This window comes from Dunckerocampus dactyliophorus, chromosome 3 (assembly GCF_027744805.1).
Source record: "Dunckerocampus dactyliophorus isolate RoL2022-P2 chromosome 3, RoL_Ddac_1.1, whole genome shotgun sequence".
In the NCBI taxonomy this organism is placed as follows: domain Eukaryota; kingdom Metazoa; phylum Chordata; class Actinopteri; order Syngnathiformes; family Syngnathidae; genus Dunckerocampus; species Dunckerocampus dactyliophorus.
The window spans coordinates 9,134,536-9,151,974 of record NC_072821.1 but is presented as its reverse complement, the minus strand read 5'-3'; the positions used below and the strand labels follow the sequence as shown (position 1 = coordinate 9,151,974).

General features: G+C 39.5%; 1 protein-coding gene across 1 annotated transcript in view; it reads left to right on the top strand.

The window, feature by feature from the left end:
• galnt2 (UDP-N-acetyl-alpha-D-galactosamine:polypeptide N-acetylgalactosaminyltransferase 2) overlaps positions 1-17,439 on the top strand; it is a 66,124-nt gene that overhangs the window by 37,321 nt on the left and 11,364 nt on the right. Inside the window, exons 4-12 of the mRNA XM_054771450.1 lie at positions 4,802-4,955; positions 7,955-8,053; positions 8,159-8,226; positions 9,597-9,662; positions 9,804-9,925; positions 12,548-12,635; positions 12,835-12,922; positions 13,178-13,281; positions 13,857-13,983. Coding sequence (XP_054627425.1) covers positions 4,802-4,955; positions 7,955-8,053; positions 8,159-8,226; positions 9,597-9,662; positions 9,804-9,925; positions 12,548-12,635; positions 12,835-12,922; positions 13,178-13,281; positions 13,857-13,983 — 916 coding nt within the window. The remainder of the gene's footprint in view (positions 1-4,801; positions 4,956-7,954; positions 8,054-8,158; positions 8,227-9,596; positions 9,663-9,803; positions 9,926-12,547; positions 12,636-12,834; positions 12,923-13,177; positions 13,282-13,856; positions 13,984-17,439) is intronic.

The window sequence follows — 17,439 nt, the reverse complement described above, 5'->3', positions numbered from 1 at the left end:
GAAGATATACCTGTACAGTCATACAAATGGTTGCTGAAGTATACTGTAAGGTGGTCCTTGGGTTCTGTACTGTAATGTACACTAAGTCAAGTTTTGGTGTAAGTCAGATCTTACTGTCGCTCACACTGCATACAGAACACATGAAAGACATATAAAATACAGCAATAAAGAATAAAGTGAAACGGTAATAAATGAAACAAAACGCAGCGTGCCCAAAGAGGCTGTGTTCTTTAAGGGGCTAGATCAAGTGGGTTGGTGGGATTCCATTGCTGATGTAATGGCTACACGTTACACAGGGGACTCCTGTCTGCCAGGCAACATCGGTATGAAAACACCATAGCATCCAGGGATTTCCAGAAAGTATTGCTGCCAACACAAACAGCCGGTCAGAAAAGCCCAGTGAGCAAGAGGCCAATTGGAGAGGGGGCTGAAAATGGTGGTCGAATGAGAATGTTGAATGGGAGATGCGAGGGACGACACGGACGGTTAATAAGAGTAGCCTGGGGGTAGAGCATGCAACAGTTCAGTTTAGATGGCTACAGAATGGTTTGAAATGGAAAATGTTGGTCACAGCTGTGGTTTTGTAGACACAGTGGTAATAGCTTTGTCAGCTATGTAAACAGTATATCATTGCATCCTGTATGTTACCATGTGTGCAGGGTAGATCACTCACACGTTGATGACTCTGCATCAACTGTATGTCTCTCAACAATACCTAAACCACTATGGTGAAAATGCAGATAGGGTCCTGAGTCCTGTCTGTCTCCATCAATTTCATTTGAAGCAGCAAGTTGCCTGTTAGCTAACTGTAGCACAGTAATGTCCAAAGTACAGCCTGGGGGCCATTAACGGCTGGAAGATCGATTTTTTGGTTTTTTTGATGGCCTATGGCTTATTCCCAAAATAAAATTGAAGAAGGGTTTTTTTTGGATGGCCCATGGCTTATTCCAAAAATTAAATTGAACATTTTTTTTTTTTTGATGGCCCATGGCTTATTCCAAAAATAAAATTAAACAAGGTTTTTTTTTTTGATGGCCCATAGCTTATTCCAAAAATAAAATTAAACAAGGCCTGCTTATTTAACTGTTTAGCATGCACTGAAGTACTTTGTATTAATGCAAAAGTTTGGACGCCCCTGCTGTAGACCATAAAACAAAAATACAGAGATCCATGCATGTTGTTTCCCCTTTATTTTCTGTTTTTGATATTTTAGCCACAATTGTAGCTTTCTACCTGCCACACTCCCATTCTTCATTTACCGAACATTATGATTATTGTTAATGAGCTAATAAGCTTGCACTTGTTAATGGTAGAAACCGTCAAACACAACCTTGTTGGAGGTTTGCCTTTGACTATTTGACATTTTCGTTGCTTTGCCTTCGACTATTTGGCATTTTCGTTGCTTAAAAAAAAAGTAGTGCATTACATGGTGCCAACCAGAAGAGGTACTGTTGATTCAAGGCACTTGTGCACTTGGCACCCCAATTGGAGAGTGGAGAAAAGTGTTTCAGGTATTTTGCCATGGAATTGAGCTGAGTTAAACTATACTGCTTCATGTAAACGGGGATTAATAAAGACACCACCTATCCTGGTTGGCTAAAGACGTCTGGGAAATAAAAGTAAAAAAGTTATTACATTTATTTTCCCACAATAACTCGCTGCCACGGAGCCCAGCTATCAGCAAGGACATCACACACTCTTGACATGCATCGCCTTGTCTCTAAGGCGCGGCTTTCTCCTCGCGAGCGGGATCATTGTGAGCTCCATCTAATTAGAATGCGAGACACATTCGCACGCTGTCAGGGCGGACACATGCACACGCTCCGGCTGTCGCATCTCGTCCTCGTCAGCCTCCCCTTCTCTCTGTCTGTCTCCGCCTGCATTGCTCACCTCCGCGGACAGATAGTGTAATCTCACACCAGCATATGCCGAACACAAGTCATTAGCATTGCAGCTGCATGCACCTAATTAAGCTGTCTTCTTATTAGAGTGAGTCTCAGTGGTTGTGATTAACTGGGAAATCAAACACTTTGCTCTGTTTAGGATCTTGGTAACCCGAGCAGCATCATCTTCAGTGTTTGCAGGTTTCTCAACTCTCGCTTTACCATCCAATCTTTCAGTGAATTACTTAAAACTCTAGGATTTTTGCGGTGTTTTCTAGCTTTGCGAAAGTGTTGGTTCGTTGTGTCCAAACATTTTTTTGTCTGCTTACGAGTAGCAAATATTGTACAGTATGTTATGGCAGCCCATCCAGCTTTCTTCCCTGAAATCTGTGAAGTGTTCTTGCATCAACCCTTTGCATTTACTATTCCAACTGATGTATAATCCCCATTCTAGCCCAGACACATTTGTGCAGGTTCAGAATCGTTGGAGGCTTTTATGCTTTTTGAAACTGTTGAATTTATTAGACATGTGTTTTACAAGAGAGTGGGACTAAAAATTAACTTGAATTTAAAAACTCAGATGTTCTGCATGAGTATTTTAATTACTTGACAAAAACTGGGCCTGTGTGATTCATGCATGGTGTTAGCAAATTAACTTTTGCCGGAAAAATTTGGTTATTATATAATATGGTCTGCCTTAGGGCTGCACAAATCTGATCATATGCGCACACTAGGGATGGGCGATATGGACCAAAACTCATATCCCCATGTATTTATGTTGAATATCGATATACAATACAGGTATATATCCCGATATTTCTTCCACAAAGTGAGTTTAGACAAAGTCAAAGCCAAATATGTGTGTAGAGTTCATTAGGATTAAAAAAAAAATCTGACAGAAAAATAGCCGCTAAAATAAAATGGTCCATTCTCTTTTTGAAATAAATATTTAAAAAGTAATATATAATCATCAATCTTCTTTTTAACAAACCTTTAGGTGTGATCAAATCCTCAGCTAATACCAAAAGCACAAAGAACTAAATATGTGTACCTCGTTTAAGAGGAAATGTTTAAATGTCAGCAGCAACTCAAAAATACTTTACTTTGAACAGTATTTCTTTTTTTTTTAAGAAAGCAGAACCTGGCAGGACAGACAAAAAAGTGAGTAAAAACACCTTAATTATGTTTAGAACTACAAATAAACTTTATTCTTAGTTTGTTAATTTAAAATTGGCCATCACTTCATCAAAATAAAATAATTTTAATATTTTATCTAGCATAGCGCCTCTAGACACCGTAATAATTACTGTACATCCGGATTCGCCTCCACCTCTTAACTTGTAGTTAGGACTACTTGTTTATCTTATCACACATCATTATTCCATCACATGTTTTGACACACTGACAGGTGACTGAGTCCAAATAAAACTTGAGTGTAATGAGTAGAAATTTAATGAAGATTAAGAAACATTTACGTTTTTGATCCCGCTTTGTGAAACAGTGCGACATCCACCCCGGCGGCATCGCACTTCAACATTACATGGCTCTCTCTAGCTTTACTTTCACTTCTAAGTGCCAAAATACCATAAAACTCTCAGATGCCAGCAAAAGTAGATTTGTCGCTAGTCTCTTTTGAGAAAATAAGTTGCCAGATTTAGCGATAGAGTCGCAAAGTTGGCAACACTCGAACTTGTCGCTTCCCTTATTTTTATGGGGGCTTCTGCTCTGCCCCTCCTCTCTACTACTTTATGCACGGAAAATGCACGGAAAAAAAGTTCTCCCATTCAATGTGGAACTGGTACATTTTTTGATTCTCACTTTGTCCTTCTCCACTCCGTTCAAACACCATTCGGTTAAATATCATTAGCTGAGCTGAGGTGTCCACCGACTCGTCACACTAAACCACCTGCACGTAGCGAGATCCTGGTGAAGTTGCTCTGTTAGGTTCTCCGACATAGATGACACTCGTCAAGTTGGACATAGGTGAGGGCAGAGATGACATCAGGACCATGCTTCTCATCTTTGAACATTGTGTTAGCAACAATCATCATAGCTTCTTTGAAACCCTCCCCATCCGAAAAGGCTTTCTTGTTCTTTGTCAAAAAATGTGAAGCTCTGAACGAGTCTTCGGTTGCTTTATGTGATTTTTTTTTTTTTTTTTTTTTTCCACTGGTCTCGTGAAAAAAGTCCGTTGTTTGTCTAAAGCTGCCTTTAACAAACGGGCCTTTTCTGTCCTTAATGCGCTGCCGAGGGCGTAGTTCTCATTGAAGCTTTCATGCCAAGTTTTGAAGTGTCTCTCCACATTGTGCTGCTTTGGTATTGCAACAGTCGTCCCACAAATAAGACACATACATTTTTCTTCAAAAAACGTCAAGAAGAACTCTTCCTCCCAATCACTGTGAAGGTTATAAGTCCTTTTTCGCTTTTCTGCCATGGTTTATGGGCTAAAGCACAAGTAAGCGAACTCCTCATCCTCATCCACACATGAACTTTGACTTAAGGTCAGAGTTTGTTATACATAAAATATTTAAGTTTTTTTTTTATATTATACAACTTTATTTTAAAAATTACTTTAATCTAAGCAACTCTGATTCAAAAGTTAAAGCACAAAAAAACGACTAATAACAATTTGTGACCAGTGCTATTTTTCGAACATTCCTCGCGGGCGCCTTAAGTGGTCCTTGTGGGCGACCATGCGACCCTGTTTTAGGGCATATCAGTCGCTTAGTATGAATGTGAATGCCCCTTACATGTTATTTCTGTATTAATTTTAGATGGCGGAAAGAAAGCCGTTTTTTCCCCACATGAACATGTTTCTTTCAATCATAATCTCCTGCTGGCAACAATACCCCTGTAAATAGTAGCAGCAGTGCAGCAGTTTGCTTTCGTCATTAATGTGTGCCTTTGTTTGTGTCCAGGTAAGGTCCGCTGGCAGGACTTTGACCAGGATCTGTATGTTGGAGCCACGGTGGTTCGGCCGGGTCAGGACCCGTATGCCAGAAATAAGTTCAACCAGGTGGAAAGCGATAAGCTCCGTATGGACAGAGCTGTGCCGGATACCAGACATGACCAGTACGTACTGTTACAAAATGTATAGAACGCTTTGCCTTTGAACAGTTTCATGCACACAAGCCTTTGTGCATGTCTGTTTGACTAATTTGTTCAAGAATGATAAACTTGCATGGAAACGCCCTCCACTGTGGTGGTTAGTCAAATGACTTCAGGCAGTAGCAGCAGAGCCCAAACACAGTGTACACTGACCACACCTACTAAAACTCAAACTAAAACTCAAACTCACAAAGTGGTTGGTGAAGGGCTATAAATACGGCACAATGACAGGTGGACTTTATTCAATTCTGTTTTAATTTTATATCGCACCAAATCACAACAAAAGGCATTTTTCATTGGTACTGAACACAGCAGGGATTGTCAATTGCCGTCCCCCAGAAGGAATTCTGCAATGGCTTAAGTACCGACAGATACCCAATGGTTTCCCGTGTTTGATGGCTATACATACATACAGTACATGCCGATACTGCATTTTGTGTTGTTATTGACTAATATTTACATTTTTTGATGATCTGAAACATTTAAGTATGAAAAACATAAAAAAAAACACTTTTTCACACCACTATATATGCATATACAGTATATATATATAGATATATATATATATAATGTGTGTGTGTGTATGTATATATATATATATATATATATATGTGTGTGTGTGTATATATGTGTATACACACACACACACACACACACACACACACACACACACACACACACACACACACACACACACACCTCGGGACATATATTTGCATGCATTTACCACAGTTTATGGAGGGAAATTGTGTTTAATTTTAGTTTGTAAACATTTTTTAGTATTTATCCAATCCTTTGATACAGATTCTTCCTGTTACTTTGCTTTTTCTTTGAACTGCAATGAATTGAATTACAATATAGGTGTTCGTTTTCAACATTGGCCCCATTTAAGTGTTTGTGGTTTTAATTGTCTTCTGTTTTCTGAAAATCAATTACGTTTAGTTTTTTATTTGTTGTTCTACTTACGTGGACTTGTTTATTACAATATTGAGCAATTACCAGCCCCCAGTACCGGGGTAATGCGGTTTTGAAAGGTTAATAAGTGGTGCTGAAGGTTCCTTAATGTCTTTTAATTTGACCAGGCCAAGTCCTATTAACTTTGTCATCATGATTGACTGCGGCTCTTAGTGTCTTTTTGGCAGCATGAGAGGATTTTTTTTTGACAGCACTCATCTGATGGCCCAATACTCAGAAAAATGGGAAAGTCCAAGCAAATCAGTGAAGCTCTAAGAAGGGAAATTTGATAAGATTAGATTTAGATAAGTTGGCAAGTCCATTGGATCCATTTCGAAGCAATTGCATTTGCAAACAACTGTAACTGATCTTCGGCTGGGGAAGAATACCCTCAGCTGAAAGGAGACTAGCCATCTACCATGTACTTTCCTGCACAGTTTCTTTATCCATCCTCTTTCTTGTCCCCTTTGCCTCAAAAAGCTCTACAAATAATGCTAGTGGTGTTAAGTTGTGTTTCGTAACGTTAAATACCTTTTTTTCCCCCTCAACCATACTGTTATCACCTTCGAAGCAAAATGATTTACAATATTCCCGCTCCCTGAAGTCGTTCCATTTGAGCAGGAGGATTAGCAGCTGCTTTATCACATCTCTCCACCACATTGTACTTCATTTGTTAACATTTTCCTAGTGATGCTGATCTTGCTTTTATAGCCCATTAAACAAACACTATGTGCTCTCTGTGTTTGCTGCCAACACTCCTCTCTGTCTATTCATCACTGGTTTTATTCTCGCACTTTCAGGCCAGCCATACACACACGCACAGTGTTTTTAGAGTGACAGCGGTCTGGCTTCACTGATGCACTTACCTTACGTGGCCAGCTAAAACCATTAGCCTACTAAAAGAGCACGGATGTGTCTCCTATTGATTTTACTAGTGATTTGACCGTTTGCCAAGAGATGGATAACAGGGGACCCCTCATAGCTTTTTGTTATGCACAAACATATGAAGCTACATGTTTCTTATAAATTCCGTTTTAGCTCAAATATAAGACGATATATTTTTCCCAAGAAAAAAGTCTGAAAAGACAGGACATCTTATAGTCTGGGTCTACAAATGTACAAAAAAACTCACACACACACACACACACACACACACACACACACACACACAAACACACAGTTGTAAGTCACACTGGAAAAAAGGTACCTCAGGTACCTCAGGTTGTTAGCGAACAATGAGGAGGAGTTATGATGCAAATTTTAAGATAATGGTGATCAAGGAAATAGTCAAACTGTCAAGCAGCTAAGAAATATGGTGATAAATATAATTTATATTGCAATCTACCCCTGTTTGGTCACAGATGTTGAAAAGATAATTTTTAAAAAATTATTTTTATCTTTAAAAATATATTTCAAAAAACAGATTTTGAAAGATGTGGCTACCGTATATTCGGGTCAATAGTGGAACTCGTACTTAAATGTGTGTCTTTTCTGACACTGGTGGATTTAGAGACACTAATTGAAGATTGATTAAGTGACATATTGACTCTTTTAAAGTCAATAATGCTACAACAGGCGCATTGTTCTCTCTCTTTCTCTCTCATGCACACACACACACACAAATCCATTTACTGCACCTTCACTTTCAATACTGCGCACTCACATCAAATGCCATCTCCTGTCTTTTTAATTGGATTTTGCAGTGGTCAGGTCAGACGTGTTGAGAGGTGGTTGCTAATGATGTCATGATTCTCTTTCTTCTTCGGTCTTGTTGCCTCTTCTTCAGCGCTCTGTTCTCCACTCTAAATCAGAGCTCGATGTGTCTCTGGTGAAACCCAATGTCAGTCCTATCTACAGTCGCACATGTGCGTGTGTGCACCTTAGTGTCGGTGTGCACTGAACCCTATTTGTTGTGTTCACTAGAGCATTCCAACTGCACGTCGCTACTTGTGTGCAAATGCACAAGGGAACGCATCTGCTTGCTTGTTGTCTCATGTGTGCATGTATAGTTGCAGACGCAAGCAATGGAAGTCAGACCTACCAGCTTCGAGCGTGGTCATCACCTTCCACAATGAAGCCCGCTCCGCCCTGCTGCGCACTGTTGTCAGGTAACATAACACATTCCGTTGGCATCCAAAAAAGTAAATACAGTATCTGGATCTAAATGTTTGATGTGCCCCTTTTTACTTTCTCTTTTCTTGTTGTTGCTTTAGCGTCTTGAAGAAAAGTCCAGCCCACTTGGTCAAAGAGATCATCTTGGTTGATGACTACAGTGATAATTGTAAGTGTTGTTTACAAGCACAATGCACACACCTACGAATTGACCTAATAATCAGTGATTTACCATTTAAATGATTGTGTGGAATTAATTGTTGATTACCTCAAGTAATGGTCTCAACTACTAATAGATATTGGGTCGTAAACTTGCTCTGCCATTTTGTGTGCATCCATGTTAATGTTGACTGGTAATGACTGTGGCACCGCCCTGTGAGTTGTGCTCATAATACTTAAGAAGACGTGCTGCCGTGCATGCCTCACGGTGGCATAGTGGTTAGCACAGTAAGGAGATCGGCAAGGTTTGGGAAGACTTTCGTGGGGTACGTCCTCCCATGTTCAAAAAATATGCATGTTAGGCTAATTGGAGACTCTAAATTGTCCATTGGAGACTCTAAATTGTCCATAGGTATGAATGTGAGTGCGAATTATTGTTTGTCTATATGTGTCCTGCGATTGGCTGGCGACCAGTCCGGGGTGTACCCTGCCTCTCGCCCAAAGTCAGCTGGGATAGGGTCCAGCATACCCCTGCGACCCCAATGAGGAGAAGAGGCATAGAAGATGGATGGATGGATACATGATATCCTCAAAGTTTTATGATCATGAGACAAATGGATAATGACTTACGGGTAATTACTTGCTGAGTCACGTCTGTGTCCCTTCAAAGACGTTTTGCTTCATGACAGCCATGGTTTTCAACCAATCTTAAGGCGTGTACCTAATTTTGTGGTGATTCGGCCAAACACTATACAGTTACAGTGGGGTTTGTAGAGCACAATTAGCTGTGTGAGAAATGCCAAGTCAATCCGATTTGTGGGGTTAAATTTGGGGTTTCATGACAGTGCCACTATGTGGAGTATTTGTCAGAAAAAAATATAAGCACAGCCAACAATGTAGAGCCCTCTGAAATCCGTTTTATATTTATCCTAAAACAAACAAAACTAAACCAAACAAACATTTTTTTTTTTAATTCTTACTTTTTACACTTATTTTATGACCATTGATTGTGTTTTTTGTGTCAGTGAAAAATAAAATGATGATCCTTACACTTAATGATGCAATACATCATTGGACAATATTGCCCAGTATTTAAGAAAAAAAAATGTAGCTTTGCTAACTTTTCTAACTTTTCATTGCTACGAAATCCTCAACAAACGATCATGTCCGTGCTTTTGATTAGAGAAGACGCAGTTGCAGATGGAATTGTAATAGCTTTATTAATGTAAGCTATTTTTTATGACACCCTTATTTTATTACCACTATGAGACAGGATGTGCCGGAACTGTGGTGTGTGTGTTGAAAATGTGTTTTGACTGTTGCAAACGCTAGTATGCTGATTTCAAAGTATCCATGAGCTGTTTTCTATTTTTGTCATAGCTGAGGATGGAGCGCTACTTGGCAAGATGGAGAAAGTCCGCGTGCTGAGAAACGACCGCAGAGAAGGTAATTAAGAGCAATATTTTTTTCTTGGGAGAAACCTCTGGGTGCTGTTCTCGCTTTTATGTCATCTGCCTTGGGATAGAGAGGTTCTGTTCTGGTGAAGGATTGCGGATGTGGTTCTTGTAACCAAATGTTTCTCTTCAGGATTGATGCGCTCGAGGGTTCGTGGTGCTGATGCTGCCACTGCACCAGTCCTCACCTTCCTGGACTCACACTGTGAATGTAATGACCACTGGCTCGAGCCGCTCCTGGAGAGAGTAGCTGAGGTACATACGCACGCGCACACACACACACACACACACACACACACACACACACACACATCCTGTGTATTTGTATGAGCCTAGTGGGCTCCTACGTGTCCTTCCCAACTGCATTGTGGTATCCTACTTCCTCATACTTCTATCATTTGACCGTACACGGTTAGAAATGACAAAAATAAACACATCTTATCTTTAGCGTACCCTGTTGTTGTGTCTTAGCTCTGGACACTGTGGTATTATACTCCACTATATTAGGTACACCTGCACAATGTAATGATATCCAATACAAGAGCTGCATCAAAAATTATGCATTTACAAAGATATTAATGCGCGCTTTTGATTGATGCTGTTGGAGGGCTATTGATTTAGCATCCATTTTTCCCACTAGGGGGAACTCGGACAGCACATGTTGCAGTTTTATTTCAATATCGATTTTTGGGGATTTAATTGGTTCTGTTGAACCACTGTCTTGGTACAAAAACAGTAGCAAGTATATCATTGGAGTGTGCAATTGGAATACATTCTGGTCACCTACCACCACAACTCAACTGTTGCCTGTTAATATTTCACCACTCTCCTATCGGTAACCAAACATTACAGATAGCTCTCATGCAGTGCAGTTGTACACCACTGCAAACTATATCAGCAATATAAAAAAAACAATAACAATACCAAAACATTTTTGATCATGTTCTGGCAGACTTGACAACACGTACGCATTTTTCATATGTGGCACGCATTTTGACCCATGATTAAACTTGTACGCTTCGCTGCTCTCAGGTACGCGCTTTGTTGCATTTTGCCGGTTTCAAGTTCCTTGTTTAAAACTAAAATATGCTACTGCATCATGGTGCTGGCATAAGCGAGGGCGGCTGGCCACAACCCCCCCTCCAAACTGTCCGGCGGAGCTTGACGTACACCTCCAAAAACAAAAAATCTTTGAGCGGCAGTGACGCTGACCGTTAAGGCTGTGATTGGTCGGCTTGTAGTACATTATTTCCTGTGTGTATACGACTTATTATACGACCTTCGCAAACGCCTTCTCCCTCCGATTTGGTGTCTACTGACTGTTGTTACACATCGGGTTCCAGCCGCAATAACGCTCCCCTTCTCTCTTGAGCTACCAATGGAAAGCTAACAACCGTAATAGTTGACGAGAGCCGTGGTTGGTCAGACTTGACGTCACGTCACGCCCTCAACCCTGATGAAGCGCTATAAAAGCAAGGGGGTCCAAAGTTTGATTCTGCGGCCATTTACGGCCCATGACTCGTTTTTTATTGGCCTGCGGCACATTATAGAAATCAAACAAAATGCAAAAATAGGAAAAATGGAGCAAAAGGAATCACGGAATGACAAAAAGCTGAAATGTTGATAATAATACAGTAACTAAGAATCACACAAGGCTTTCTCTTTAAATACCGGAATGTCATATCATGTTTGTTTTTTTTAGGCTTTTTACGAAACAAAATATGTGGGGAGAGTGCTCTTCTTTTTCTTCGAGTTGACAGGTCTGCTATTGTATTTAGTGTATGTAGCATGGCTGTATGTAGTTTAACGTTGTATAGAAATTAATTCCCCCTTGCAACGGATATGGTTGCTCATCTTTTATCTACAAAGTGGTGTTTAAGTGATAATTACACCTTTTCAAAACAGTCTGGTTGGTTCCATAGATGCAATATCCTATCATTTGGCTTTCATTCATCCAGCTGTCTTCATTTCTTGTAAGAAAAATACACTATCTAAGCCAATAAACGCCCTCAAAATGTCACTAACACACTGGAATAATTTCCGCGTGGGAGTGAGTATTTTCTGTTTCCGTTGCCTCTTGGTATATTAAAAATAAGCTGCATCACAGTGCTGCTAATTTCTTCATCACATAATTTTTGCCTCTAGGTATATTAAAAATAAGCTGCATCACAGCACTGCTAATTTCTTCATCATATAATTTGTTTATATCTGCAAAAAAGGTGGTTTTTCTGGCCTTCTTTACACAAAGGTCAGAGGTCAGGCGTGCACCCACTGCGGAACTGACAAGGTTGCAGTCGGTGTCATGCACTTGACAGTGTTCTGTAGATGGGAAAAGTCTTTATTTTTTTTATTTATCCTAATGATTGCTTTCTGCTTGTTCTTTTATGCAGAAAAGACTTTCAAATAATGAATTGAATTAATCGGTAAGCTTCATTATCGATGAAAATACACACGAAGAGCGTCACAAAAATCTTCATCATGGAATTAATCTTCATCTTAAGTTGTTTTAACAATGATCTTAAATATTTATCTTTATTAGACCCCTGTTGTTTTTCATTCCGATGTTCTGCCAGTTGTGAAACACTCCAAGTCCAAACAACAGAGTGAAACCTTATGTGTTTGTATCAGAATCTCTCCACCCTAAATGAAGAAACTCACTCGGAACGGTTTCTTTATTGTTGCTCCGCCCACTTTTGCAACTATTTCTTTTAAACAAAAATGTGCGGTTCATCTTGGGGGTGGAATAGTGAGAAATGGGCTGCTTTATTCACAGTTTTTCCTCATAAACACAGAATTAGTATATTATTATTACCAGCTGTGCTCAGCAGGCCTTGTCGTATCAGAGTCATAAATGTTACGATCAATCTGGTTTTCCAGGATAAGACTAGAGTGGTATCTCCCATAATTGATGTCATCAACATGGACAACTTCCAGTATGTGGGAGCCTCCGCTGATCTCAAAGGAGGTATGTTGCATGGCCGCAACAATGCTGCATGTGATGCATTCAATGCCAAGTGTACCTTCCAGCTTTTGCAGCTTCATTACTGTGATTTAGATGCATAGACTCTTCTGACAACTCATTAGTGAAATCTGTCAGTTTAACATACATAGTCTCAAACACTGCAACTATGAAAATGCATTGTGTTCGTGTCTGCAATGTTTAGGCTTTGACTGGAATCTGGTGTTTAAATGGGATTACATGACTCTGGATCAGAGACGAGCAAGACAAGGCAACCCCATCGCCCCCATAAAGTAAGACACATACATTTTAAAGGTGTATTTGAAGAGCGTTGTCCAAAATCTAGCCTTGATCCTGGAATTTAGACAGTCTTAAAAGTGCGTTTAGTAAGCCCCACGGGGAACACGCTGTTTTGTGTGTCTGGATACTAAAGACCTATGTTTGCCCACACCAAGTGTTTGGCTCCAAGAAGAGCTATTGTGTAAATTTCTTGTATCTCTTGTGATATCAACTAAGAACAGTTTGATTTTTCCTGTTGCCCCTTGCAGGACTCCCATGATAGCTGGAGGTCTGTTTGTCATGGATAAGGAATACTTTGAGCATTTGGGGAAGTATGACATGATGATGGACGTTTGGGGAGGAGAAAATTTGGGTGAGTGCAACATTAAGTCAGTTAAGTCCCTAGGCGTGTTAAAAGTTATAATCCATTGTACGTTATATTGTAATGTTTGATGAGCTACTTCCACACCAAACCAATCCAAGCATATCCAAAGCCTTTATGGACTTTGCTATGTGTACGTGGAACAGGAAATGCTGTTCCTACCAAGCTGTAAGAATACAATTGTCCGAAGTTTTAAGTCTTAAGATGAAGAATTAATATTCAGAGGAGACTAAGGGGTCCTTGAAAACCCCTAAAATGCATGTGTCTCAATATTTTGTCCATATAGCGAATGCCATAAATCCTTTTTCTCCCTCTTACTTTACTCCAAATGAATTACTGAATTTGTCACGCACACACAGCTGTCAGACGTAGGCATTCTTCTTTTATGGGATTTTTAATGAACTGAGACAATTCGCACACTTGTTTTATCACTTATTCAGATGAGGAAAATGTCAAAGAAGGAACTTGACACTGTCACCACACTGAAAACATTTATGAGGTGCTGATATCCCGCCGCTTGCAATAATCCAATGTTTGTTTATGGGCCCTCTTGTGTTGTGTTTCAGAGATCTCATTTCGTGTGTGGCAGTGCGGCGGAAGTCTGGAAATCATCCCGTGTAGCCGAGTCGGACACGTGTTTAGAAAGCAACACCCTTATACATTCCCTGGTGGCAGCGGCACAGTCTTTGCAAGGTGACACACACACACACACACACACACACACACACACACACTCACAGTAGACCACAAGCTACCAATTAGTCTCCCTTTAATGACCTTCATTAAGACTGTTTAGGCAGTGAAATTGTAGCGTTGTGGAATGATGTCATTATTCGTTAATGTTTGGCTGCTAAAGCCCAAAATCCAATTACACACTTAATATCCAGCAGTAACGTATTCACACACCTACTGTATGTTAAATGTTCATTAAGCTTTTCTCATCTCATTAGAGGAATTCATTGAATTGCTCAGGCAGTGCAGCATCAATATGGTGCATAATTGAAAATGCCCAAATGATGCATTTAAAATGAGCTCACTGGCAAGTTAGTATGTGTCACATGAGGTGGTGAACTCATTCTTACATTTTTGTTTTACTGAGAACAGTTGTCTGTATGTACTCTTACGTCCCTCTTAGAATCAAGCATATCAAATTCAAGATTCAAGATTCAAGAGAGTTTTATTGTCATGTGCATGGTAAAACAGCAGTTATACCATGCAATGAAAATCTTATTCTGTTCATTCTCCCAAGAAAAGAAAGAAAACACAAGAAAGAATAAGAACATAAGAAACATAAACACATAAACATATATACCAATAAATTAAGCAACGACAACAGAAGAGACATTAATACAGATATAAATAAATAAATAAGGTGCTATGAGTGTGTGCATGTGTTGCGTGCGGCGTGTGCGAGTGCTTCGTTGAGAAGCCTGATGGCCTGTGGGTAAAAGCTGTTTGCCAGCCTTGTGGTCCTGGGTCATAAATAAATAAATAAAATGGGTCGACAATCAGTTAAAAACAGGACAAACTCTTAAGTCAAACTCTGATTGAATAGGAAATAACAAAAATAGAAATACTGTAATCTGTTGCCATTATAAAATGTTTGACAATATAAGGTTTTAACATTTTGAAGTTTTTGACTTGTCAAGTGGGATCGCATGGTGGCCGAGTGATTAGCATGTTGACCACACAGCCAGGAGATCGGGAAGACCTGGGTTTGAATCTCCGCTTGGGCATCTCTGTGTGGAGTTTGCATGTTCTCTCCGTGCGTGCACATTCCAAAAACATGCATGTTGGGTTAATTGGTGACTCTAAATTGTCCATAGGTATGAATGTAAGTGTGAATGGTTGTTGATCTGCGATTGGCTGGAGACCAGTCCAGGGTGTACCCCGCCTCTCGCACAAAGTCAGCTGAGATAGGCTCCAGCATACCTCGCAACCCTAATGACGATAAGTGGCATAGAAAATGGATGGATGGACTTGTCAAGTGTAAAAACAAATTAACTCATTCTAAATCAAAGACGTATTTGTACGTTTTTATAAACCTGAACGCCCGATCCCAAAGATATATTTATACGTCTTTTACATTTTTTTTGCGCGAGAGGCAAAAAGAGGTGGAAAGACAACTGCACACTAATGGATGTCACTTTTAGAGCAGTTTTAAGCCATAAAAACGGCCACAAGGTGGCAGAAGTGCATTTGATAGGAGCTCGGCATGTGAATTTGAATGGAAAAAACATTACATGACAGCAAGGAGGAAGTGGAAGAACCTGGAGGACTGTAGCGTGCAGAAGGTTACGCATTTTAGGGAAATTTTAACAAATGCACATGCACACACGCATGCACACGCACAGTTCAGTTCCAAATGTGAAAATTGTAAATAGTTCATGGTGTTATATTTGTAAATAAATTGTTATTTTGATGTAAATTGTGTTGTTTATGTTGTGGTATAGTTGTTTAGATGTTTGAAAAGCAAGTCACAAAAGCAAAAAAATTGTGTCAAAGTGAAAGTTATGCTTGAAATTGATCTTCCCACAAAAAGCTGGATTTCTCCCTTTTTTAGTCAGGAACGGATATTTTCCTGTAACTTACTTATGTACTATTGCTGATTATTAAAGAACAGCAAAAGGTAGAAACAAACTTTTTTTTGATGAAAGACTGGAGTCTAATCTTTCTTTTGGTAGGTTCCATGTTTACATAGCCATAGAACACAATATTCTGTGTGTCCATAATCATCTAAAATGGCCTGGACTATAGGGTTGTATTTTGAAAAATGGCTGGGATTGAATGAGTTTATAGTAAACTTAAGAAGGTTCATGACATAAATGTGTGTCATGTTGCTGATTAATGCTGTCAATTTACACACACACGTGTAGAAAGAAGTTAACCACTCTAAAACCTAAAAACAACAAAAACAAGGCAATATTTTAAGTAACATTTTACATGCTCAGAGTTAATCATTGTTAATAAAGTAATAAACACAATAACATGGAAGTGTTAACTTTAATGACAAACAGGAAAGCCGCGTTGCAGATTTGCCTCACACATCTAATTTTTTTAACACCGTCAGTTGTCACAAGTGGAAAAAGAAGTTAAACACTGTAAAACATAAAAACAACAAACACTGCCTTAACTTAAATATGAAGACAGTGTTTTAAGCAACATTTTACAAATGTAAAAATAAGTTAGCCACTGTTGATAGTAAGTGGAAAAAACAACATACAGTATAGTTACAGTACTAACTTTGATGACAAAGAACAACATAATGCAACACAGATGATCACATGATGTCCTGTGTGACATTGTCCATGACGGCAGTCTAAAGATTTGGAGGAAAAAAATTGTCATGTGAGCTTTGGAGCCATATTATTCCTGACATTTTGGCCAAATTCCAGTTTGAAAACCACAGAGGCATATCAAGTGTCATCTCATTTTGAATTCTAATTGTGTGCGATTCTTGATGTTGTTTCCAGCAGCTGGTGAGCATCACTAGATGGTAACTCTAGCTGCACAACATGCCAAAACAACATCAGGAATAGTCGTCAAATATATCAGAGTGATATACCTCATTGATACACCTCTACAATGAAAAACCATTGTGCACCACAGCGGCATGCATCTGAACCTTAATTCAATGTCTTCTCCTTCACTGGAAAAACATCCGGACGTAGCTCCTTTGTAGTCAGGATGTGCGACCAGATTGGATCATATGCAAGAAATACGACTTACGTGGTCTGTTCTGTTACGGGTGCGCGTGGGTTAAGAAGAGTGTGTTCAAACAACATCTTCTAAAGCAGCATGTCTTGCGTGAATTTAGCCTGAAATGAACTGTTCTTGTTTAAATTTTAAACTGCATCCGGTGTTGCCCCTCTGCAGTCATTGCGACTTGGAACACCAGATGATGATGATGATTTCAGCTTTTATTGTCTGTTTGAATGTATCCCTGCACAATCTAATGACATCCAATACAACAGCTGGATCCAAAATGATCCTTTTACAAAGATAATAATGGTTACATTTGATTGTCACTGTCAGGGAGGTTTTCATAATAATAATATATAACATTTTGTGTTTGTAGTTCATCAGTGTAGAACTGCGCAGCTTCTACAGTTTTTGATGCAATGCTGAAGTTCTTGTTGTGCAAGTAAT